Below are 25524 nucleotides of genomic sequence, written 5' to 3' on the forward strand. Positions count from 1 at the left end.
GAAGAGCCGCGAAGGAGTTCCCGCGCATGCGCAAATTGAGAACGATGTCGCAGTTGCAGCAGTAAATACATATAGAGATACAGGTACTCAGGTACTCCGAAACTCCGAAGTGTAAAGTATCGTCAAGGATGAGATGTGTGTAACGTTGATGGGGACGCGGGGAAACGAGAACATCTCGTTCAACGATGCAGCGACGGCCAAGATGGTAGTGGAACAACTCGGAGATCACTCGGGTATCGATTCAAACGGAATATAATGCGACGCGATGTGGAGCTTGATCTCTGACAATCTATCTGCGAGAATGCCGTGGAAAATCTTACGACGCGAATCTGTTGCCATTTAACGATAATAAAGCCGATATCTCCGAGTTATTTCGTTATCTGTTGCAGTCTATCGTTGCAGACACGTTGTGTGAACAATTACTGATAAGTCCTCATCGAGCATGATTAGAGGAGATTGATGTTGGTGACCACTTCCTCGACATGTGCGTAAATCAACATAAATGTTTAAAAAAGAATGACAGAGTATTCATTTATCTATGGCAATCATATGTATAACTATCTCAGGTGGTGGCGAGGAATATATTAAGGATACACGTGTCTATTGACAGAGTGTTTCCTTCAAAGATAGCTGACTTGTGATACTCACATCTTGCACAAAATCTAGATTACGTACGTAACTCTATCTCGATACATGACAGTAAAATTATATATATAACATTAATTGAGAGGAGCAAATACTTCTTATTTTATGCATGATCACTTAATTAAAAAAAACTTATATATATATATATACTAATCTTACTAACAATGTGTCTTAATACAGGAGTAAACTGTAAACATGTGCCACATCTGTAAAGAATTTTCTATGATCATTTGGTGCAACTAATTCTAACAGCTTAACAGTTAACAACAAATCCTCCTATAATAAAATGTACGAAAATAATGGTACAAATGATATGAGAGAGTTCAATGCGACGAATGTTACCGACTCTATTTTGTACACTATACTGGTAAACGATCTCGGGACAGTCTCGACAGGTATGGCGAGTACAATCTACAACGAGAGTACGTCCACGACGTATGTAGAACTGACACAGGAAAATGACAGTAGTCAACGATTATGGAATCTATCTAAAACCGCCGTAACTTCTTTGTCCGGACCGACAGCGATACCATTTAATACTTCAAAAAGTACCGCAATATACACTTCAACAACCGAATTCTTCGATGAATTTGGTCCACCAGAAGGAGTAGAATATATTTTTGTACCACTCGGTGTGGTTGTCTCTGTTATTATACTATCAGCTGTGGTATGGGTAGCGATATCACTTTTGTCATTACCTTGTGACGTTTTTTCCCCTGCCAAGTTTTTGTTTATAAATGCACAGCACTAGTAGAAAAATATACATATAGCATTCTACATACTAATCATAACAAAAAATTATCAGAAAGATATACAAATATCTGTTTTAATATTTTTCTTGTTATAACTTTCTTATTGACTTATAAGAGAGGAAAATATATTCATAATTTTGATGAACATTTTTCTTTATCAAAGCTTTACATTATGTTTTTTTTGTTTATTGTAAATATGTACATGTTTTAATATTTGTTTTGTTATAACTCTCTTGTTTTATAGGACAGAAATATATATAAATACAAGATATATAGCTATACAATTTTGACAAGCATTTTTCTTTAGCAAAGCTTTACATCCTGCTTTTTTTGTTAGGTATAAATAAGATTTCTTGTTATTTAACTTGTCTATAATTTTGTTTTTACAGGTACTAATTATATCGAGAAAGCGCAAGTTGGAGCGTTTAAGACATAGACTCATGCCAATGTACAACTTTGATCCCGGAGAAGAGGAAGAGGACGACTGGGAGACTGAACTGTTGGACGAATGCTACAGTACACATCAGAGACGAGTGTGTAAAATTGTCTTCACTGGCGATTCGTGCAAGTGCTTTGAAAATAAGAATTGATTAATTTTACAGCAAGGATACCAATCAATGGATACCGAAGAGAATGCAGAACTGTTCAGTGGTCATTAATAGTACATTTTTTGCATGGCATTGAATCATTTTTATGCTCTGACTATCATAAACTCGAAATATCTATTATTTAATATTTATTACTATTCTATACGTAAAGCAAAGTTCTTAAGCATAAGTGGAATTTACGACTTGAAATTAAAAGCAATATTTTTTCTTATACAAAAATTCTTTAAAAGAATTGAAGTTTTATTAAAAAAAATAGTATATTAGAAGTATATTTAATAATTCCAATTCTTTCCTCAATCACTTCTCAGTCCAATCTCACTTATAATTAGACTGCACATATATCCTGTTCAACATTGAATATTACATGATTGCAAGTTTTAAAGAATTAATTGATCAATTCAGTAAAAAATATAAGTATAAAATTTTTCACAACTTTATTACTTATATTTATAATATAATATATTTTAATCATATTTCCTGAGATTATTTTGATTTTTCTGGATTGTTTTTTTTTCACCATTTAAAATAACTTTTTCTTTCTCTCAATTAATTGTAAGTAATTATATTTTATGCCATTTATACACAGTATTGTTACAACTTTTGCAACAAAATATCAAAAAATGAATTTTTCTAAAAATATATTAAATTTTCGGAAAAATATAAACGCAGAATTAATAAGAGTACTTTGAGTTTATTTACTTTAATACAAATTTGACATTCACACATATGCTTGCCTCAAAAACGACAGTAATGTACACTCATTAAGAAAATGTATTAATTAGAAATAGAACACTAATACGATAAAATATTAGTGTTATTAAAAAAGAATAGTCCCTGCATATGTTACATACAAGAAGTACCTTTTTTTTTTTTTTTTTTTTTTACCTTTCTCTATCTCTTACAATATTAGATTGGTATGAAGTTTTTTTCTTTTGGCTTCATGAATTGTAATACACATATGTAGGAGAAAAGGAGGTAGCAAATATGTGACAATACTATCTATACTGTGAGATTTTTTTTTTTTTTTTTTTATAATAAGTTTATCAAATCTCACTTTTCGTGTAAATTAAAAGTTTTTGAGATCTGTATTTTAATCCAGTTCTTTACTGTTGAAAAAAGTTACACGTACGTAGTCTTAGCACTTAAAAGTATGATTTCATTAATTATTAATAGTAGTAATGTCAAGTAAATATAAAAGAACTTAATAAATTCGCGTAACACAACTTTTGTATCCTACGTTTCTCTTTGAATTTGTCAGTGCGTGGCAATGTACACCATATTTTATAGAATTTCTAAAATTCTAATAATTGGTTACAGAACAGTGCCCACCACTTCAATTGCTCAATGATTCCAAGTTATAGTTATAAAAAAAAAAAAAAAAAAAAAAAAAAAGTTTAAAAAGAACTTAACTTTAATTAAAACGACTTTGTTTAAAGATCTTCGAAGGATAGGTCAGCTGTGTTAGTTTCTTCCTCCTCTATTGCATCCGAAGATGCTTCTTCAATTTTCTTCTTCCTCCTCCTCCTCTTCTTGTTCATCTTCATCTTCACCAGTGATCTCAGGTTTCTCTTCTGTCTTTTTCGGTCTTCCGCGACCGCGTGGCGAAGTAGTTGTGCCTTTTGGTGGTCCTTGCTGTAAGTTTAACACAGTTAGTTTGTAAATACAGTATAATCATTTATTATTACATACATATATATACAGAGACAATATAAAAAAAATCACATCTTCACATTTTTTGAAATATTATACATAGATATTTAAATGTTTGCTGAATACCTTCTTCTTGTGGGAGCCCTTAGGTCGACCCCTTCCTTTTTTAACAGGTCCAGGTGGTGCGTCGTCTTCGTTATCAGATTTTGCCGGGCGTACCGCGTTATTTTTTTCTGCAGCGGGTCTACCCCTCTTTTTGGGCTCTTTAACTGCATTCTTATCTGCTTTAGCAGGCCTACCCCTCTTCTTTTTTTGCTCCTCTACCACAGGCGAATTGTCGTCTGACATATTTATTGTCCTGTTTCACTGTAAAATGAGAACAATATTATCTTACAATGTTTATTCTCTTTTCAGATTGTATCATCTCCAATAAGATAAACTACAAAGCAGGCGGAAGAATTTATCTGTGTACATTGTGTGTATATTGTGTGCAGTTAACGTGAAAAAATAGTTTATTATTTAATATTTTCCATTAAGATATTAAAAATTATGTCCTTAATTCGTGGATAGTTGTTCAACTTGTGAAACTAGTGTCATATATCGATAAAAAAAATAAATAAAAAGTATAGTAGAAAATATATTGTGGAGCTATATTATACACACACATCATCATATATATATATATATATATATATATATATATATAAATATGTGTGTGTGTGTGTGTGCGTCGTGTGTGTGTGTGTGTATAAATAGTATAAATATATAAAAAATATATAAATACATCTTTCTTTAGATACATTAACCTTATATTACGAGAAAACAAGTTCGTGTATCGTTGTTATTGAAATACGACAGATAATGAGTCTCGAATCTCAGAAAAACAGAAAACAAAATAAAAAAAAAAAAAAAAGCAAACATGACTATCGATCTCCCGATATTTTCTTCTCGCGCGCTTCCAAGTATCGGGGATCTCGACGAGAGAGAAAGAGAGAGATGCGCAAACTCGCCGCGAAAATCAGTACTATCAATTGCGCGTCTAGCAAGTTTACGGGCGGCGCGCGTACGCATAATTTGCGTTGTAAAAACGGCCTTCGTAGCTGCAATAATATGGCGCGCGCGACGATGGGAGCGAAATATAATTAACACTCACGGTCTAAAATAATTATTGATTCGTCCCTACGAGATTCTCGACAGATCGCGGGAAAAATTTCTAAATAAAATAGATTAGTCACGACCGAGAATATCGTCGCTTATACCGCACTGTACGTCGAGAGGAGGCAACGGCGTCACGCGATGGCTCTCTCTCTCCCCAAAAGTTCCGCGCCCGCCATTTTCAAAATTTGCAAACGGCTAACATCGAATCCGTAATGACACGACGTTCGCGCCACGCAAAAATCTGACGTTTCCCGCGACGAAATCGCGCCCGTTACGATCGGCGATTTTTTCTCGAATTTTTCGCGTCCTCGTAATTGTCATCTCGCGTGGGAAAACATGGAAAAAGTCACGGTGACTGGACGTTCGCGTCGGCCGCGCTTGCCGGGGACGCCATGAGAGAGGCGCGAATCATGGCGTCGCGAGTCGTGTGCGTGTGCCTCCGCGGCGTCTCTTGCCATCGGTGGGAAGGCGCGCATCGGGGCCCGCTACCTCCGCCGATATCTCTGCAAGTAACCACCCGACGTAACCGTGGAAAGCGCGGAAAAATCCGTCGTGGACCCGGCCAATTTTTCGTCCTTCCTTTTTTTCGATCGCGCGCGCGTATCGCCCGGATAAATGACGGCCGTGTTCGATTTATCAATTCGTTCGAGAGAGGCGGGAGAGAGATACGCGGCGTTGGTACGCACGTCACACTCACCTCACTCACGTTAACGAGCGAAAATATCGCGTATACGGCACACACTACTCCTTCCTGCCGAGAACAAAGGGTGATATCGCGCTCCTTTACGTCGCCGGTTGGTTACACGCGTCGTGGCGTGGCGGCGGCGGCAGCGGCAGCGGCGGCGGCAGCGGCAGCGGCAGCGACGGCGGGTGGCGGTGGCGGCGGTGGCGGTGGCGGTGGCGGTGTCTCGCGGTCACGTCACGTCGGCTCGCGTCGCGTCACGTCGCGTCGTATCGTATCGTATCGTATCGTAACGAACTGTACCGTACCGTATCGCGCGGGATGCTGTAGACTTCACAAACGAACCACTCTCGCTACTCCACTCGCTCTCGCTCGTCTACTCGCGTTATGCGGTGCACTCGGCACGCTTCCCGACTCTCGTTCGCTTCGCCGCCGTATCGCCGTATATTAGTAGGCGCCGCTGTGCTCTTTCTTTCTCTCTCTCTCTCTCTCTCTCTCTCCGCGCACTCTGCTATACGTATCAAGCGCGCGCGTACATACACATACACACATTCATACGCCCCGCCGAATACTGTACAACCACCACTCTCTGGCACTGTGACGCTGGGCCGGCCGGCAGCGATGTGCTATTCCGTTTCTCGAGAGAGGAGAGAATCTCTCACTCTCTCTCTTTCTTGGGTCGGGGGGCGGCGGTTCGTCGTTAAGTCGAGTCGTCGTCGATATACATACGCTTATGATTTACACGACACATACAGACGCGCACGAATATGAAGTTAACTTACCGGGAGAACGTAACGGAGCCGCGCAACTGACCGACGACGAATGTACTGCGACGCGATTCGTCGAGCCGTCCTGAGCGCCTCTCCCCCACTAGAGCGGCGGGTCGGAGCGCGCCAACGAGTTCCCGCCAAAAGATCGCCCGCGTATCGCCGAGTATCGAAAAATCGTCCTTTTGTCTCGCGAGACGCCAAGCCGGATATCGCGACGCGGCCGCTCGCGCTCTCGGCTCTCGGCATCTGTTTCCCTTCCTCGCTTCTTTTTCTCCTTTTCATCTTCCTCTTGCACGGCGAGTGGGAGAGCAGGAGAAGGAGCAGGATCTTTCGCGCCAGGAATTTGGCGCGCGGGATCGAGCGCGATCGGCGATTTGGCGCGAACGGGAGCAATGGCGGACGGCTATCGCACGTTGTTGCATATACTGTCTCTCTATTCGAGGGACAGATTGCCATCCTTATATCTCGATAGACGCATTATGTATAAAAATCTCATTAATATTCTCTCTTGAGAAATATTGAGAAAAATACGAGATGCTTTATATTAATAATTATCACAATGCGCATGTGTGATATGTATATGTATCCGAGTGTGTGTGTGTGTGTGTAGGATTATACAAAAGAAAAAAAATCACATATACACGACGGACGTCGAATAGTTACGAGCCGGTTGTAAGCGTGGAGGACGTTGACCTCGCGATCTCCGATTTGCATGTATTTTCAACTACTATCGAGACTTAAATTTCGCCGATGTATAATTGAAATAATTGCAGCCGTGAATATCAATATGATATACATCGAATTTATGCGAGTGTGTGCGTATTATTGTATTTTATGGACGGGTCTTATGGGCGGCGAAAAGTTATCGTAACGATGAAATTTCCACCTTTCCCTCTCTAACTCGAACATTATTGAACGTCGATATTATTTATTCGAGAATAATTAAACAATGAATAATTTATTTTCTTTTGTTTATATTTGTCAATTATACAGCTTAATGAATAATTATCGATTTATCCAAGTGGCTGTAATGGAAAGTACCACCTCCATTGAACATCTGTCGATATTTTAATTCATACTTTATAATCATAAAGCCGGAATGTCTCGATATCGATCGTATAGAGTTCTCATGCTTTTCCATTTTTTTTTTTTTATCAAATAGAAAAATAAAATACGATGCACAGGTTTATAAAATATAAGAAATACAAAGTAATCTACAAATAGTCGAATTGTATTATTTATATTTACGATCATATGTATATATATATATATATATATATATCTGTATCTCATGAAACGCATATATAATACAAAAGCAGAGAGAGAGAGAGGTCGGATAACTAATGGCGCCTAATTAATGATACTGAACAACTGTACGAGGGGGGGGGGGGAGAGGTTTAGGTAGCATTATTAAAGATACATTATTGCACAAGTTAATATAGAAAAAAAAATGTTTTGATTAAAATAGCGAGCTTTTTGACATCGATATAGAAAAATATTATGCAACGCGTTTAATACAGTACCGATACGTCTAAGCTATCAGACATTGATATAATTCAGTGCTACGTACACTTTATACACTCTGTTTACACCTTGTTTGCCACGCGGCGTATCCACATCTCTCCATTGGAGAAGAAAAAGTGCGGAAAACGCTTACGACACGTGACGCAAACGGACGTGTAATATCGATCCGTCATTTTCTCGTTACCTTCGACATGACATAAAAACGAACGAAAAAACAAAGCGATAATTAAAAATAGACTTTATTATTTTCAAGGTTGATTAACGTCTCGTGCTGTATCAGTTAGACCTCTCTCGAACAGATTGATCGCGAAGCGAACAGATCCTTCGTGGATTATTATGCATCACGCTCGTTGCAAATGGCAGTTGTCAGCTATGCATTGGTACCAACTACCAACGCATCTCAACATCTCCCTCTTCCCTGCCGCCCGCCTTTCCCAAGAAGGTCCCTAAATGATTCGGGAAATTTGATTGGCTCGTGATTCCGGGGTAGCACTGCCGCTCAATTCTCTCCACCCAACTTCCTTTCCTTCTTGTTGCCAACGGCAGCCAATAGCAACTCAGTTCTCGAAAATTTACAATGCGTTTCTCGTATGGCAGCCATGTTTTAAGACGCGTTTACCAACCATTGCGTGTCGCTTCGCGTCACAGGATAACATTTTCTAATATTTTCTTAGATTTTCGAAAGGCGAGGTTGTGAAATCGCTCGAGCGGCGATAAAATTTCGTGCGTACTTCCATATCGGATGTACGACACATTCCGTTATATATATATATATAGTGACACGTGTTTTCGTTGCGGTAAACGTGCGCCTGACTCCGACAAACAAGCACAGCCAACTTCAGAGGCGTGTCATGTTTGCGCTCAGCGCGTTACTTTCCGATCGGTTTCGTCGAGTTTCGTCGTCGAAAATCTATGAAAAATGCTGTCGTTAGGCCCGAAAAAGGACGGCGGACCCAACGCCAAATTCTTCGAGGCTCAGGAAATTCTCACCCAGCTTGACGGTGTCAAACAGTGGCTTCTAAAGAATTGCAAAAAGGTACGTTCGTTTTGTACGAACATAGACCCGGCGTCAGCAGCTCGTCGTGGCTTCGCTTTTCTCTCTCTCTCTCTCTTTCTCTCTCGATCTCTCTCTCTTTTTCTCGGCAAACGTTCTCTCGTCAAGCGCGATTTTTCCGATAATCGGTGCGTGTTTCCGAAATATAAGATTCTTCGAAGGATCTCGCGAGAATTTTCACAATACTCCGATATAATTCGTACCATATTAATGGGTATGTAAGAGTAGTCTCAATGACTATCTAATTGTACATGGTCGTGAAATTAATTGACCGTTAATTTATCGCTCTCATCTTTTATTTTATATGAATATACAAAAAGCAAATAGGAAATTGACGTAACGTAGACGAGAGAATCAGATTGTTATTATAAATGTAAATTGGAGTAACGTGAAATGACGTTTTGTTAACCTGTATTAATATAAGTAAAATTGGTGCTTAATTCTTTTATAATGTTGTGTATCGTTAGAAAAGTACTCGTTAGAAAAAAATCTTTTTTCTCTACAGTATGTGCAAACGGATCCGCCCACTAATAAGAGTTTAGCCACGTTAGTGGTACAACTTCTGCAATTCCAGGATGATAATCTAGGGAAACATGTATCAAAGCCTCCTATGACTAGGCTTCCAGTACGTAAAATATTATACATTGATAAAAAAGATAAAAGTAACATTTTGTGTTAAACACTCTTAATTTGATAATTTAATTTTTGCAGATGAAATGTTTCTTAGATTTTAAACCTGGTGGTGGAGTGTGTCATATATTAGCCACTGCTTATCGTTTCAAGCAGGAGCAAGGATGGCGGCGATTCGATTTTCCTGGTGGAAAAGTAATTTTTCTTTACACATTTTTTTTTATAAATATAGTTTTTCTAACAATTCTTTTTTTTTTTTTTTTTTTTTTTTTTTTTTTTATTATCATGTATAAGGATTGTATAAATATATAGAACTTGAAAAAATATATAGAGTAATCAATAAACTGTTTTATTACAGTCAGGATCACGTATGGATCGTACGGTAGATATGCTGATGGCGGCAGAACGTGTTTTATTACAGAATAGATGTATGACTATACCAAGTGTTTTTGTGAGACCAGATGTTGATAAAAATACAGCTGCAAAAGTCAAAGAAGTAGTTAGAAAGCATCAGGGAACTGTCGTTGAAAATGAAGCGGAAGCTACACACATTATTTATCCTCCAGTGGATCCAACTCAAGAAGAATATGCACGTCCTTGTATGAGACGTGAGAGATCGGTTCTAATTCATTGGTACTATCTTCCAGACAGTCATGATTCGTGGTTAACATTGGATCTTCCATGGGATTATCCTGAAGGAACTTACACAAATACAAATTCAAGGTATTAGACATTTTTGATAATCATTTAATATAAATTAATTGAGAAATAAATTATTTAAAAACTAAAAAATTACAATTATTTAGATATTGTCAAGTTTGAAGCATTGCTAGTAAAATATATCTTTATTTATGTATCATTTAATTTATATATTGTTAAATAAAAAGATTTTATCTAAATTGTTCTCTACAGATCAGTGTACAAAGTATCAGCTACATGGGCTTTAGACTTGGAGCAATATAATGAATGGATGAATGAGGAAGATTATGAGGTAGATGACAATGGTCAGAAGAAAGTACACAAATATAGACTCTGCGTGGATGATTTGATACCTGGGCCATCTCATCCACCACCCGCGAAGAAACCTAAGAGAAAACGATCACCCAGTCCACCTCCGAAGCTGGGGAAACGAAAGAGGTGCGAAAGTTTTTGATATCAAATTCGAATCTTGAAAAGAATTTTTCTCACTTTCGACTTTGTACATTGTTGCTTACAGTAGTAGAGCACCGTCGGGTATTCAAAGCGCATCCACGTCATCGGCAACAGCTCCGAAGAAATCGCGCGGCGGTGAAGAAGAGGAAGATCTAACTCAGGGAATGGAGGATCCGCCTGCCGAACCTCGCATCGTTGAAGTAGTTGCTACACCCACGAATCTACCAATTACAGGCCAGGGTAACTCAACAACAGGAAATTCTACTTTGACATCTACTGGTAGTAAAAAGCAAGATAGTGAGCTTCAACCTCTCAAATCTGGCAATTTGACCGACCTTGATGAACAAATGGAAGGTATGTAAAAATGTAGATAATTAAATTCAAGCTTGTAACTTAACGTTATAAATGTTATTTATATACGCCAATCTATCATAATGTTGACAATATGTCAAACCAATAATTTATGGAGAAATGTTTTCTAATTAATTGTTAATTTAACAAATTCTGAATTCAAAGTTATCCATATCACACAGGGGATAAAGGTAGTTCTCAAGGTGGGCAAGATAGAGAAGAGAGAGATACTAGTAAAGAAAGAGGTGAAAGTGGCAAAGGCGATGAACCGGAAGATAATGTGACAGAGCAAACGCATCACATTGTTGTTCCTAGTTATTCTGCCTGGTTTGATTATAACTCGATTCACACTATCGAAAAGAGAGCTCTATCAGAATTTTTCAATGGTAAAAATAAATCCAAAACTCCAGAAATCTATCTTGCATATAGGAATTTTATGATTGATACTTATCGACTAAATCCAACGGAATATATTACATCGACCGCTTGCAGGTGATGTATATCAAGATATACTTAATTTATTTCAACATAATATTATAATATAATATAAAATATCAATGTTTTATAATTTTATCGATAAATGAAAAAGAAAAAGAAACGGTTTCTCGTTTATATATGTATATCTGTATTTTTACAGACGAAATTTGGCTGGAGATGTATGTGCGATTATGCGTGTGCACGCGTTCTTAGAACAATGGGGACTCATTAATTATCAAGTAGATGCGGAATCTAGACCAACGCCCATGGGACCTCCACCGACGTCGCATTTCCATGTTTTATCAGATACACCGTCCGGTTTGGCGCCAGTTAATCCAAATCCACCGAAAACGCCACAGCCGTCCGCTGCGAAGATGTTGCTCGATCTAGAGAAAAAACCCGCAGTCGGGACGGGTCCGGAGGAGAAAGTTGCGGCGGGTGCAATGGCGAATTTTGGTTTAAAGATCGACCAATATTCGAGGAAACCGGCGGTTCTGAAGAATAAACAAGCGGCGGGCGCTACGCGTGATTGGACAGAGCAAGAAACGCTTCTACTGTTAGAAGGATTGGAACTGCACAAGGACGACTGGAACAAAGTATGCGAACACGTGGGCTCGAGAACACAAGATGAGTGTATCTTGCATTTCTTACGTCTACCTATAGAGGATCCGTATCTGGAGGAAGGTGGACCCGAGGGATTAGGACCTTTGGCTTACCAACCGGTACCCTTTTCGAAAGCTGGTAACCCTGTCATGAGCACGGTCGCTTTTCTTGCATCAGTTGTTGATCCTAGAGTGGCGGCGAGTGCGGCAAAGGCCGCCATGGAGGAGTTTGCTGCGATAAAGGACCAAGTACCGGCCGCGTTGTTGGATCAGCATTTAAGAAACGTTCAAGCTAGCGCAAACTTGGACGGTAATTTTTTTTCTGATTGTATATCATTTCTAAATATTTTTTAATTTACTCTAAGAAAATGTAAATAATTTTTTATAATAGATGTATAAATTAATAAATATTATTTTTTATATATTTTTAAATTAGGTAAATTCGATCCAGCGGCGGGCTTGGCACATTCGGGTATCGCAGGTACAGGACCGCCCGAGCCGCCTGATGACACAACGGCATCTGCCGCGACAGGCACAGCTAGCTCGCCTCATTCCTCAATGCCAACTCCCGAAGCAAAAAAAGAAGAGCCGGAGAAACCTAAAGACGCTATGGACGTCGAACAATCTCAGGTAGATGTTACGAAGAAGGAAGACGAATCGAAGGATGGCGAAGAAGATGCAAAGTCCACGACCGATCCAGAAGCTGCGGAAGCGAAGGAAAAGAAGGATAAAGTAAGACACTTACGGCAACTTAAAAAAATCAATTTTCTCACATGTTTTATTTTAAAAACTGTTAAAATTTTTAGACAATTAGATAATGCACTAAATTTATGCATTAAATTTAATTTTTGTACAGGTTGTAAGAGATGCTCAGCTTCAATCTGCTGCGGCAGCAGCGCTGGCAGCTGCAGCTGTTAAAGCAAAACATTTAGCAGCGGTCGAGGAACGTAAAATAAAATCATTGGTCGCGTTGTTAGTTGAAACGCAAATGAAGAAACTGGAGATCAAATTGCGTCATTTCGAAGAATTGGAAACTACGATGGAGCGTGAGCGCGAGGGTCTTGAATATCAACGGCAGCAGCTCATCACCGAGCGGCAGCAGTTCCATTTGGAACAGTTGAAGGCAGCCGAGTTTAGGGCGCGGCAGCAGGCTCACCAACGATTGGCTCAAGAGCAACAACAGCAGCAGCAACAACAGCAGAATCAACAGCATCCACCTTGGCAACCGCCCGGCGCGCAACAGCAGCAACAGCAACCGCCAAGTCCGCAGGCTCAACCACAACAACAACCGCCGCCTCATACACCGCCGCAACAGACATAACTTTTTCGTGAGTCTTGAATTTTTGAATAATTTGAATAATTAATCATTTATTTAATCGATTGTAAATGCTGTCATTATACCTTTATAGAAGAATCTCTCGACAATTATTTAATTTCTACAGCATTATTTTTCGATTCTTTTTCGTTCCTCCGTTTTTAGTCAATGATGGTTAGTTTCTGAGCTACAGATTGCTTATAGATCTTATGCTATGTCTATATTCTTTTGAAAAATTTTAGTGTGATAGAAATAAATAAATACTCAAGGTAAATATATAATTCACAAAAGTATATTTTCCGTATTTTAGGATTTCTATTATATGGATATACATATATACATATATCACGCGATGAAAAATTATTTCTCTTTACTCTTCATCATGTATACATATATGTATACATATTAAATTTTATATACTTTTTTGTACTACTCTTCTGAGATGATGCATCACAAGAATGATACATTTTATAAAAATAATGTAAGATATACACATGTATAATATATGCATCATATATATTATTCCACACACACTATTACCAGAGGTAATGCGATATGTTCTGATCTATAAAGCTTTGTTGTCTATTAATTCTAATACTAAGTCAGTCATGAGTCGAGCACACTCGGCGCCTCCGGGTGGTGGTACTTCCATCGTGACATGCTTATCCTCACTATTAGTTTCCACGCTACTTGTCTCGTATAAATTCGGCGCTTCGTGACTAGCGCACGTACTAATCGGCAAAATGTCCAATGCCAATCCCAATCCGAATCGTCCACATCTTCGCATCTCTTCGTTTAATCTACAAACATTGAATAAATAATATTGAAGGATTTATTATTAAAATATACCATTTGAAATTCATATTAAAAATGATAATTATTATAAAAAGTTTCTTATATAGCATATTTTTTGAAATATGAGATTAAGATAATTTGGAAAAGTAAGCTCTTTTAAAGTCAAATTACTTATAAATGTATAAGAGTAGTGAATTGCATGACTATAGTTGTTACTTTTATGACTCTTACTTAACTAACGATAACTTTTTACTCACAATTCCCATATGACAGATGGTTCTTTCGGTGGCTGTTCCGGATTGAGGACACGCAAGGAAGACATTAGATGGGAATGATAATGCTGGAGAAGCTGTGTCATGTAAGCCCGCCTAACAACACCACTTGTGCAGCAGTATAACAAGTTCGCAAGATCAAGAGCGAGGGAGCCAACCCGCGTTAGTTGAAAGTCAACAAGATAAACGGCCTGCAGAAGCACAGTATTAAAAGTTAAGTCTAGGAGGTTTCGCGGTGAGGCGCACCTTGCACTCTCGTGCCAGCCAACATTCTGTCAGAGTCTCGAATATGATTTATAGATTGCGGTTTATATAACGCGAGATAAATTTTCTTGCAATGTATATCGTAGTCCATTTTCATGAGATAATTGAAATTGATGTCTGAAATTATTTATGAATTAACGTGAATGAAAAAAAACTAAGTAGTTGAAAATAAACTAAGTAGAGAAGGGGAATGATTAAAAATTAAAACGAGTGTAAAATGTACATTATACATTTTTTCTTGACTTTTTCACATTTTTGGATATGTGTGATGTAATTTTATGTTTTACTTTTCTGAAAGTCGAAATTTATCTTAATTAATTGTAATTGTACATAATGCAAGAATCTTTTTTTTTTTTGCGCTACACGGGTCTAGGTGTGACCAATTTCTAACTAAACTGGAGTCTTTTTAATAAGATCATAGATGAAACAAAGCATTTGAATCATATATAAGAATCTTATAAATTTATATAATAAAAATGTATGGAACAAAATGGTTTTTTCGTCTCGTTACCTCGTACAAAGATAGGATCTGTAAAAACAAAATACTATCTTTCTCGATGAATTATCTTTCATTAAATATGCAATCTTTTATCATAGATACGTCAACAAGAGTGCAATATGCTGTGCACACTGTTCACATTTTTGTAATAAAATAAAAGATTCACCTCTGTATCTGAGCTTGGTTCATCCTGAAAGAGCATATTATTGGTCCAACAATCGCCGTGACAAAATACGGAGAGAGGTCCTTGCGTGGAGACTAGCTCACTCATAGTGCGAAAAAACACGTTCTCATTTAGGAAAGCATGCAGCTTCGTCATTATTTCTTCTCTTCTGTAATCCATGTGCAAAGGTAGCGACTCAGACACCATTTTGATAGCGTTATTCACGGCCACGCGATAATACTGTCGATACCAATCTTCATTGTCTCGTCGAAATAATGTTTCACGTATACTTTGATCATGTTCCGGATTTGTTAATTTTGCGAACTCCTCTGGCCTTTAAAGAGTAATGTATCTTTTTGCATTAAAACTAGTAGATGAGGCTAACGAGACAAAACAACTCGTGCTTGTTAATGAAAAAAAAAGTCCTTTTTTATTAATATTTTTACATTGTATTAATATCTTTAATTGCAGCACTTGATTCTCAAACATATTTATATTTTATCTCTTCGAAAATCTAATTAATATTTCGAATTATTTAGAATTTATTATTATTATTGTTAATTGTTATTGTTTTTCTAATTCCAGAAATCTCAGGCATACTTACCTGGATTCCTTTAGCGTTAAGCTGAGCGCATGAAATCCCGCAAGAGCCTTCAACACGTTTCTCAAATTTTCAATCTCCAGTCCCTTCCGTCTATCTGCCATTTTGAAGCCTCTCTCCCTCAAATCCTCCATAGCAATAAGATTGGCTCTAGCAGCATATATCTTGGGTACTCCGCTGAACACCCTTCTATCGTTCGATTGAAGTCTGTTCAACGCAGGCCACACGTGCTTGTAAAATACAACTTCGTTTCTGAATAGTAATTCGCTCTTGAACGCTTCGCGACGTTTCTTAGATTCCGGTAGAATCTTGTAAATGATGGCGCACTCATAATTAATCCATTTTTCTTTTTCCAACAGCTTACGCCCCTTTGCTCGGATCCGGTACAGCATGGAAGTATAATTGTCTCCTCTTCCCGATCCTGGCTCTTCGTCTAAACTGTGAATCTCCACGTTGGGCTCGATATTTTCCATAATTAACTCGCGCATATCGTCGAGTGTGAGTTTATTGCTACCGTCACCGCCGTTATCCATCACTCTGACACAGACCTGTCGGAAATTCCAATCTCTACGACGATAATTTCGATAATATCTTCTCGATTTTTCCGGATAAACGACTTTAACATTCTACACTTTACAGCGGACTGAAGAGTTGTATCATCTGACGCAGGAAATGAGTATTTGAGCGGCTGGAGGGCTGCTGCCTCCCACTGTAACCGATTTAATTTATTAATGACTTGCGCCCCAACTCTCAAGAGACAAGGACATTGATACATATCAATCATACGCCTGGTCGTTTAAAAATTCCCCGCTTAATTCTTCAAAGCGTGACGTGGTACGAAATAATAATAATATCCAAAAAGCTTTCTGTCAAGTTTTGTTTTTTTTTTTTTTTTTTTCAAAATGACACATTACAGTTTTGTACAAAGAGTATTTATAATACATAAATATTCTTAAAAACAATTTTATAATTTGAGTTAATTAACAGTTCAAATTTAGGAAACGATAGTAATTACATTGAAAAAAATGACTGATATATTTTCATGTATCTTATATTTATATCATGGTGATATTTTTTTATGTTACAATTTCTGATCTCTGAAATGTTTCTCCACTCATTTCTACACTGTGCTATCATTAGACTAACTATACAAAATTGCAATCAAGGACCAAATGTATACTTTGTGCTTTATTTGGCTTTATTTAATTCTCATCAAAGAGCTGTAATTCGAGAATGTCGTTACCCACTAAGTTAATTAATATGTTTTTCTGAGTAGATGTAAGGGGCACAGTTTTTTGTAATTTTCCAGCCATTTCACCAGATCCTTCTAAATCATTAGAGATAACGTATTCTAATAGCCTCTGGAAGTATAGATGCAACACACAATGTTAATATGATATAATAATATGGTATCCGGATTAATAATTAAATAAAAAGAGAATATATACTTACGAAAATTGCCGGCACATGCGCTTGCGCTAAACACAGCTCAAATATCTCGTGCACATGATCTGCCGTAAGGGTACCGATTATCAAATTTTGTGATTCAATTAACGTCGAAAAAACTTCCATCGTTTTGTCGAAATTATTCCCGCGTAGAAGCAGCATTATGATATTGCCCACTATTGCATTAGACACTGTAATATGCTGTATTCTTTTAGTATTTTGAGCCTGTATTGATAAGAAATGATCCATTATTTTCAACATATCTTATTATAAAGATAGTCCTATAATTTGCAAACTTTATTTTAATTATGGATTTTGATTAATTTGGAATCGATTTTAATAAAAATATAAAGAAGGCTATTACATTTATATCGTATCTTTCTTGATTTTCGACAAGCTATTTCTTCACAATTAAGCCTCAAGTTGAAATTCTTATTAAGCTCTGAAATCTATTTGAAATTGATCGAAAAAAATAATTTTGTTATACATTATTCAGAAGACATTAACATTCTCGTTAAATTATAATTGATTCCAAATTCGTCGAAAAATTTGCTATTAATGTGGATTATGAAAGATGTATAACTAACAAAATTAATTTTAATTACTTGTATATGATCCCAAATAGTGAGTGCGATTTTCGCGAATTGCGCATTCAGCAGAGAATCGGACGTGGGTTTACAATGTACGCTCATCAAGTGCAATATGTTCTCCAATAAAATTTCCCTGTCCAGATGACCGAACATGACCATGTGCGACCAAAGTTTTGGTATATATTGTGTGGCAGTCTCCGCGGGATATAATTGAACAGCTTCTAATATAGCCTTCATCACGGCGGGTTCCGATATAGTCACATGCGGTACAAGCTTGCTATAAATTTTGAAAAACTCTTCAAATTCCTCCGTCGCCAAAATTAATTCCAAATACTCTCGATAGTATACATTTTCCTGAGAGACAAGAAAATAATAGCTAATAAATGTACATAATATAAAGTATATAATATATATTATATATATACATATAATTAAATATCATAATTTTTATCAAGTAATGCTATTTAAAGGATTCATTAAAATTAAATATTTTTTTAAAAAGAGTTTGATATTTATGTACAACACACAAACATTATTTTATGTATATATTAATTACATCACGATTTTTTTATATTTTGTCATATTTTTCTCTGGAATAAAAAATCACCTATTATAAGGATTTATATCAGATTACTTACTTTGTAGTTGTCACCAATGAATTTGTAATTTTCACCAGAGAGAAGAAGTTCATTGACCATTTCGCCCGCTTGACGATCGCAAAACTGTTTGGAAGCCATTTCCATCGCGGTAACGAAGAAATTTAAGTCTTTTGCATTTTGAATGGTAAGAGTCTCTTCCTTCAAGGACTCCAATATTTTCATAAAGGTGTTATAGGCCCCATCATCTATTTCATCAAATGAGCTTGTAAGTGTTCAATTAGTACGTGAAATCTGTTTGTAAAATAAAAATCTACATCATATAGTTACCCAATTTTTTTAAAATTAGTAGCACGTAATAATACGTAGTCAACGATGGCTTTAGTTTGAATTTTTTGATATCGGCAAATATGTTGCGTGTAAAATCGAGAGTTACTCGTTTATTTCTGAACGTAGACGCTACGTTAAGAGCAGCGTTAAACGTATATATATTTGGAATGATCCCATTCGTGGCCATTGCTTTATATATATCTGCCACCAGTATTCTTGCTTTATCCTCTCCTTCTCTTAATATTGGTACCATCGATATTATACTATTGTATGCATTAACACATAATGGTATATTATTTTCCTGACATTCTGTATACATATACCAAACCTTATCCACCTAAACAGAAAAAATCTTTCAAATAAGTCTATATCTACAAAAAAAAATGAATTATTTCTATAATTCAAATATACATTCACTTTAATTCAGTTACTCTTATGATCTAGAATAATTATAATTATGATAGATTAAAAATAAGTTAGATATCTTACATTGAAGTATTTAGCAAAACCACATATCATTGTGTTATACGCAGCAGCTGCTACTGCAGGTTCTTGTTCTTTTAAAAATTTAAATAATATATCGATTTCTGGACGACTTCTGCAAATCATAATAAAATACAAAAATATTATTTAAAGCCAATACTGTAATGAGAATGTAGAATATATATCTATTATATACGTCGAAAAAATAATGTGTTCAATTTCGATAGACTTACATCCATGTATTTTTTATGCGTTTCTCACCCAACTGAAACCAACGAGTCTCCAGTAATTCGACATTTGTAACTTCACCTTGATTGTAAAAACATAACAATTCTAAGAGAGCTTGCTTCGTCGGTACTGTCACTTCGCCATTCAGTAAATTGTATATCAAAATAGAGTTGGGAACATGACCATTTGATATTTCATATAATAATGTTTCTTCCGTTACTTTGCTCTCTTCAGTATAAATGGGAGGTGGCATAAATGCCTGTACACATACATATATCATGTTTTATCATTATATAAACTCATAATGTTTGTTAGTATAGTAAATGTAGGATATTATAAAAATTGATCATCAGATATAAATATATTATGTTCGAATAATGGAATCATTTTTACCTTGATTTCAGGATCTGCTACTTTGTGCTGAAACAAGTCACGATGTTCTTCGCGAATCCACATTGCAGCTTTCTTTCCAGACTCTTTTGACAAAGCATAAATACGAATCTGTGCTTTTGACAGCGGCGTCAAGTAAGGATCGTCATGAAATTTATAATGTGGTCCTGTATAATCTCTGGATATTGTACTCTCAAGAGCCTAATCAAAGTAAATCATATTATATATTTATGGAGATACCATTGTATAAATAAATTTATACAATTTCAATAAAGTACAGTAATTTTACTTGCTTTTAAAATATCTGTTGGACCACGTTCTATTCTGTTTGGAATGTGAACATCCGAAGACGAGGATGATGGTGTGGTTGTTGATTGCAGCCGTATTATTAATTCCTGATATAATTTCCTGAAAGTATTTAAAGTATGAATAGAAATTACTTCTACATATTTGTAAATATTTTAATAGAATTATTTTAGAGAAACAAACATGTATTCTCTTGAACATATCATCAATATTTAATTGAATTAAATAAATAAATAAGTTTTTGTCATGTATCATGATGTGATAAATGACATCCAAATAAAGTTTAGTGATTTTATTCGAAAAATATAATTTATGTATATAAATTGAATAAATCATAATTTATTACATACCCACGTGTAATTCTTGTTAAAGAATTCATCGTGCTTGTGTGTATTTTCAGTAAGAAAATTAATTTTTCCTAAATATTTTGCCTTCACTTAACCTCTTTACAGCAGAAAGTTTGGAGATTAAGTCAAGTTTGGTTAGGATTAAACACAGCACAAGTATCGTGCGAAGAATCATACGGTGCAGTCCACTTGAAAGCATTTGTGATGACAAGTGGACTGCATCCATAATTATGTTATGGCGAATAACGGATTGCACGGATTCAACGCAGATGCACAGAGAGCTGCATGCAATATTTTTTATATTTTCTCAATGTCACAAACACGTATTTTCGTTACAATTAGGTATGGTTAGTAAAATTAATAACATATAATATATATATATATGTCATATTTTATATAAATTTGTTCGTTGAAAGTTAATACGGTTTAAATTTTCGACATCACAATTATTCATACAAATCGACAAACGATTCGACAATCGTTAAAAAATTGTCCTACTTTATTTAATTACTAATATTTCTCGGCAAACAATCTTTGCGCACATTTATTTATTCGTGTAAGAAATAAAACTATATAAAGGCAAATATTTTATATACGCGTATAAACACACACACGCACATATTTTTTTTAAATGCAAAAAATAAAAGTCTTAAAAAATGCGCATTACAATAAATCGAATAAATATTTTACATAAATGTAATTTTGCATAATTATAATTTATTAATTGTAATTCTTACAAGAGTCAGAGAATTTTTATTATTATTCATACAAAAGGAAAACTCTCGTGAAAAATTTCATTATATAATATTACGTGCAGAATATTCGCTATATATGATTGAATTTCAGAATCGATGTGTCAGACATCCCTACTTCTTTGTGAACCGACTGCACTCTGCGATGTTAATTCCACCTGGCCTGATGTAATTACAAGTCTACATTGATACGAATCATCCGGCCAACTTATGTCAACCTCTTGTAGAGCAATACTGACACATCTGGTTGGTTGCCTATCCGCAGGCTTTGCTTCATGTAAAGTACGTAATGTAAATGTGTACATCCCATGTAATATATACAACGTGTCTTTGATGAAGAGAGTTTTTTATTTTTCGATTAATTTTAATTTGATTTTTCAAACGATTAACGAAATCATTAAGGCTTAGAATTTCTGAATAATAAATATAATAATAATAAATATATAAGATAATTGTGCTAATATTATATCTGCGCATCGTCACGTACCTCGTAACGATTAACACGTTACGATGCGGCACAAAAATTAATCCCGTTAAAAAAGAAAAAAAATTAAATTCCCACTGCATAATATTAGAATTCCCGATGACCCACTTACAAACGGGCTTGTTGGGAATTGTGCGTCATTGGCGAATGCATTGTTCCTTCTTTTCAGCAGCAGCTGGCCTCACCACCACCATCACCATCACTATCACCACCATACCATCACCAGCAACCATCATCGTCGTCAGGCCAAGGGTACATCTTGCACCCTTCTTCATTAAATAGCTCAAGGTATCATCTTCTCCTTGGTTTTTAACTGGACGACCACGTAGGTACGTACCAGCTGCTCTCCTCTCTTGTCAAAAAGAAGGAGAGAGAAAGAAAGAGAAAAAGAGCGGTAGATAGAGATTCGTTTCTTTCAACGAATTTATTGTTTAGCATATGAATGGCGCGAGCGCGAGCGCGCGTTCACGGTTGCACACATGGTGAACCCTTTGACATATTACAAAGAATTCAATAAAGTTTATAAGGAAGCCCGAAGGGAACCAGTCTCCGGGCCTCTGGCCGGAGAAAAACGAGAGAGGAGAGAGAAAGCTCACGCGGGTCCTTCTTCTCTCGCCGTGAGAACGTGTGTATACCGTAAGCTAAGCAGCTCTACGCACATCAATGGGGAGCAAAAGTGCCCGAAGAGAAACGTTTTATTTTCATAAAGCAACTATAAGAGCTATGTGCTCGATAAAATTTAATGCAGTATTCAATATTGCAATAGAGAGTATTTTTTAGAATATTTTATGTCTCAATATACCGTATTTTGACGTTAAGCATTCCATTTTTTACAGCATAGTATGAATTTTTATGCAACACATTTAAAAGTATCGAGAGATAATATTAGATATAGATAAAAAAATAAGATTTTCTACTTTATTTCTAATGAATTTTATATAATATAAATGATTAAAATATTTTGATTATTTCGCTCTTATTTCAATTTATATATTTTTCTTTTTCTCTCTCTCTCTCTCTCTCTCTCTCTCTCTCTCTCTCTCTCTTTTTCATAACATAAATTTTATGCTTCTTGTTTTCAATAATAATTGTAATATATAGTTATAAAAAGAAAGAGGGTACTTATATAAAAATTTATATTTTATTAATATAATTAATCGTAAAAAAACTGGTCATGCGTATCGAATACAAAACGATAGAGTGAAAATATTTCTTTAGGCAACTAGAGCTCTATTGTGATGTGCGCCCGGCAGTCTAAAAACGGCCGAGACGCGTGCATCCATGTACGTAGACGCACACACGCGGGCGGGCGAGAAGCCAGGTGTTTTATTTCAAACCGTGGGACTCTCTCCTTAAAGAGAGGGATGCTTTTGCGCGACGCGCAGCGCGCGCGTGTACCTCGTCTCGCGGAAGCGAAGGAAGGTAAGAGAGGGACGGGGAGGACGAATGAAAAACAGGATTCGCGTCCCTCCACGCGTTTCGGGGACCTCACTACTTTTATTGTGTTTCCTTGCTCGATCGAACGTAACGTAACTCCCTCCCCCCCTCCTCTTTCCTTCCTCCCCTTTGCCGAATTCTTGCGTGTCCTTCGTCCTTTGATATATCGAGTTTTTCCTCTTTCTCTTTTTTTCCCGCTGTTTTCTTTGTGCGCCATCGAAAGAATATTATAAAACACTCTGCGACACGACGTACGTGTTTCGGGGAGGGTATGTTTTACACGTGGCACATGCAAAGGGAAACGGGGTGAGAAGGAAGGAAGAAAGGAAGAGAAAACGCGACGAAGAAAAAAAAATATGCTGCATCTGTAGAGGAGAGTGCATCTCTCTCTTCTCTCGCGGACAGGAAATCCGAATTCTTGTGCGACTCGCAAATTCGCGGGTAAACCCGTGGTAATCTCCTGTGAGGAGAACCGTTTCCCCCTTGCTTCCCTTCCTTCCTTTTTTCCTTGCCTCTTCCTTCTTTCCTGTGCCGTGCGACCGTTTCACGAAACGGTTACGTGAGCGCTGCACTGCACAAAGGGATACGCAACTTCCTTTTTTCTTTTCTCTCTTTTTTCCCTTCCAAATTCGTGCGCGAACGTTAATAAAGAAGGTGGCACGGACGTTATTTATTTCTCTTTCGAATCGACCGGAAATGCGCAGATGAGATCGATGACATCCTGGAGAAGAAACGCTCTCTCAAAGAGAATCGTATCGCAACGTAAATGTATTATTATTATTATTATTATTGCGAATCGTGAAATTTGGATCTATGACATTTCTATATCAATAATTTTTAAATAAGAACTTATAAAAATTATTCTTATATCAGAGACGACAGAGAGAGATCTTTTTATCTAATTTTTTCGTCCGATTAAAAAATTGTACCATTTTCACCTTGAGATATTTGCATTTATACTTATTCTTTTGAAAAATATGTATTCGAGTGAAAAAGGAATGGAAGAAATTAAAAGGAGAGAGAAATAGCGATTTAACACATCTTAGATATTATATTCTAATATTAAGTCTTTATTGCTCCTCGCAATATTTACCTTTACAAACGACACGCTTGTTTACTTTGTTTTGCAGCTTAAACACGTATAGAATTAGTAACAGAGAGATTTAGGTAGTTAAAAAAATATATATAATAATGTTTATAACATTGGAATTTATATTAATTCCCGGTGACTTAAAGAAATAAAATTCTATTAATTGAAAAAGAGATTAATTCACGTGCGGTTTCTGATTCAAACGACTTGATAATTACATCATAAATAGAATTCATCTACACGTGCATACATATATATATATATATACACACATATATACATATACACATAAAGTAATGTCTAATCTTTACTGCGAAGAAAACTATAAGTAAAAAGATACGAGCAAATCACAATGTTTCCGCGCTGTATTCTCGTAAATAAATCATATATTACGCGCTAAAATTTAGCTTTCACCGTGATACAAACGTGCGTTATTATTTTACAGAGCTTTCATTTCAGGAAGAAAGACCGCAAAGATTAATTTCGTGAATTGAGTTTTCGATGCTGTAACAAATTTTCAAGAATATTCAATAGATTTAATAATAAAACTATATAATGATTAAAAAATTCGAATATAGTAATAATTTTCTTATAATTGTTGATTATCGACAAAAAGCGTAAAAATTTATATTGAATCATCAATGTATAAATGTACGTATAGAAATCGCAAAACATTAACATATTTGATGCAAAATTTTACAGATTTTTGTCCTTGAAATTCGAAGCGAAGGAAGATAAAACCAAAAAATCTTGGTACCTGTATCGTGTAACATTTTATGAATTTTTCTAATTTCGTCAAACTTTTGTAACAATTTTTTAAAGTCTATAAAACTCTAATTTGTAAACTCACACTTGGATTCTTCAGTAAAAAACCGTATGATAAATTAATATACAATTATTTTCACGAATCTATAGCAGCGAGCAGCTGAATATCTAAATTCACCAGAGGTACATTCTTATCTCAGAATGTTTATCAAGATGCGCAATCGTTATTACAAATCAATGTTGGATGATACGTCGGTATGTCGAGCAGATCCAGCAGGCCGGGACGAGTGCAATATGAGTATAAATATCGACAAAT

The 25524-nt window shown here is 36.1% G+C and overlaps 5 protein-coding genes and 1 long non-coding RNA gene across 18 annotated transcripts; 3 read left to right on the forward strand and 3 right to left on the reverse strand.

Moving 5' to 3' along the window:
* Positions 1-51: 51 nt before the first annotated feature.
* On the forward strand, positions 52-4305 carry LOC140672158 (uncharacterized protein C3orf18 homolog). Of its 5 annotated transcripts, none has more exons than XM_072904046.1 (5): positions 52-484; positions 567-671; positions 1032-1318; positions 1787-1930; positions 2000-2909. In XM_072904046.1, exons 3-5 carry the CDS (start codon positions 1043-1045, stop codon positions 2054-2056), a joined length of 477 nt encoding a protein of 158 aa, XP_072760147.1. In that variant the 5' UTR covers positions 52-484; positions 567-671; positions 1032-1042; the 3' UTR covers positions 2057-2909. The 5 variants fall into 5 exon arrangements, 4 of the variants coding, with proteins under 4 accessions (XP_072760147.1, XP_072760144.1, XP_072760145.1 ...); XM_072904043.1 differs by having other exon boundaries at positions 55-484; positions 826-1318; XM_072904044.1 differs by having other exon boundaries at positions 55-484; positions 826-1312.
* On the reverse strand, positions 2677-6427 carry D1 (D1 chromosomal protein). Of its 7 annotated transcripts, none has more exons than XM_072904051.1 (3): positions 6278-6427; positions 3782-4021; positions 2677-3637 (listed from the first exon to the last, which is right to left on the reverse strand). In XM_072904051.1, exons 2-3 carry the CDS (start codon positions 4001-4003, stop codon positions 3506-3508), a joined length of 354 nt encoding a protein of 117 aa, XP_072760152.1. In that variant the 5' UTR covers positions 4004-4021; positions 6278-6427; the 3' UTR covers positions 2677-3505. The 7 variants fall into 7 exon arrangements, with proteins under 7 accessions (XP_072760152.1, XP_072760153.1, XP_072760151.1 ...); XM_072904052.1 differs by lacking the exon at positions 6278-6427 and adding an exon at positions 5804-5949; XM_072904050.1 differs by lacking the exon at positions 6278-6427 and adding an exon at positions 5520-5779.
* A 1943-nt stretch (positions 6428-8370) lies between these two features.
* Mor (SWI/SNF- related protein mor) lies at positions 8371-15373 on the forward strand. 2 transcript variants are annotated; one of them, XM_072904035.1, is made up of 11 exons: positions 8371-8825; positions 9349-9468; positions 9555-9668; positions 9832-10196; positions 10386-10610; positions 10690-10979; positions 11159-11468; positions 11614-12365; positions 12492-12787; positions 12912-13383; positions 14439-15373. In XM_072904035.1, exons 1-10 carry the CDS (start codon positions 8709-8711, stop codon positions 13374-13376), a joined length of 3054 nt encoding a protein of 1017 aa, XP_072760136.1. In that variant the 5' UTR covers positions 8371-8708; the 3' UTR covers positions 13377-13383; positions 14439-15373. The 2 variants fall into 2 exon arrangements, with proteins under 2 accessions (XP_072760136.1, XP_072760137.1); XM_072904036.1 differs by lacking the exon at positions 8371-8825 and adding an exon at positions 8917-9057.
* Positions 13717-16797, reverse strand: LOC140672154 (uncharacterized). The gene is made up of 4 exons (XM_072904038.1): positions 15968-16797; positions 15367-15697; positions 14423-14628; positions 13717-14170 (listed from the first exon to the last, which is right to left on the reverse strand). Exons 1-4 carry the CDS (start codon positions 16495-16497, stop codon positions 13936-13938), a joined length of 1302 nt encoding a protein of 433 aa, XP_072760139.1. The 5' UTR covers positions 16498-16797; the 3' UTR covers positions 13717-13935.
* Positions 16798-17022: 225 nt separating this feature from the next.
* LOC140672153 (small ribosomal subunit protein mS39) lies at positions 17023-20840 on the reverse strand. Its single transcript, XM_072904037.1, has 10 exons — positions 20684-20840; positions 20321-20435; positions 20031-20228; positions 19643-19896; positions 19416-19524; positions 18927-19263; positions 18639-18844; positions 18016-18354; positions 17417-17635; positions 17023-17325 (listed from the first exon to the last, which is right to left on the reverse strand). Exons 1-10 carry the CDS (start codon positions 20710-20712, stop codon positions 17167-17169), a joined length of 1965 nt encoding a protein of 654 aa, XP_072760138.1. The 5' UTR covers positions 20713-20840; the 3' UTR covers positions 17023-17166.
* A 45-nt stretch (positions 20841-20885) lies between these two features.
* On the forward strand, positions 20886-24041 carry LOC140672160 (uncharacterized). 2 transcript variants are annotated; one of them, XR_012047838.1, is made up of 4 exons: positions 20886-21027; positions 21527-21714; positions 22089-22245; positions 23135-24041. It is a non-coding gene; the product is annotated as an uncharacterized lncRNA (long non-coding RNA). The 2 variants fall into 2 exon arrangements; XR_012047837.1 differs by having other exon boundaries at positions 20886-21022.
* Positions 24042-25524: the final 1483 nt, after the last annotated feature.

This window comes from Anoplolepis gracilipes, chromosome 12 (genome assembly GCF_047496725.1).
Source record: "Anoplolepis gracilipes chromosome 12, ASM4749672v1, whole genome shotgun sequence".
Lineage (NCBI taxonomy): Eukaryota > Metazoa > Arthropoda > Insecta > Hymenoptera > Formicidae > Anoplolepis > Anoplolepis gracilipes.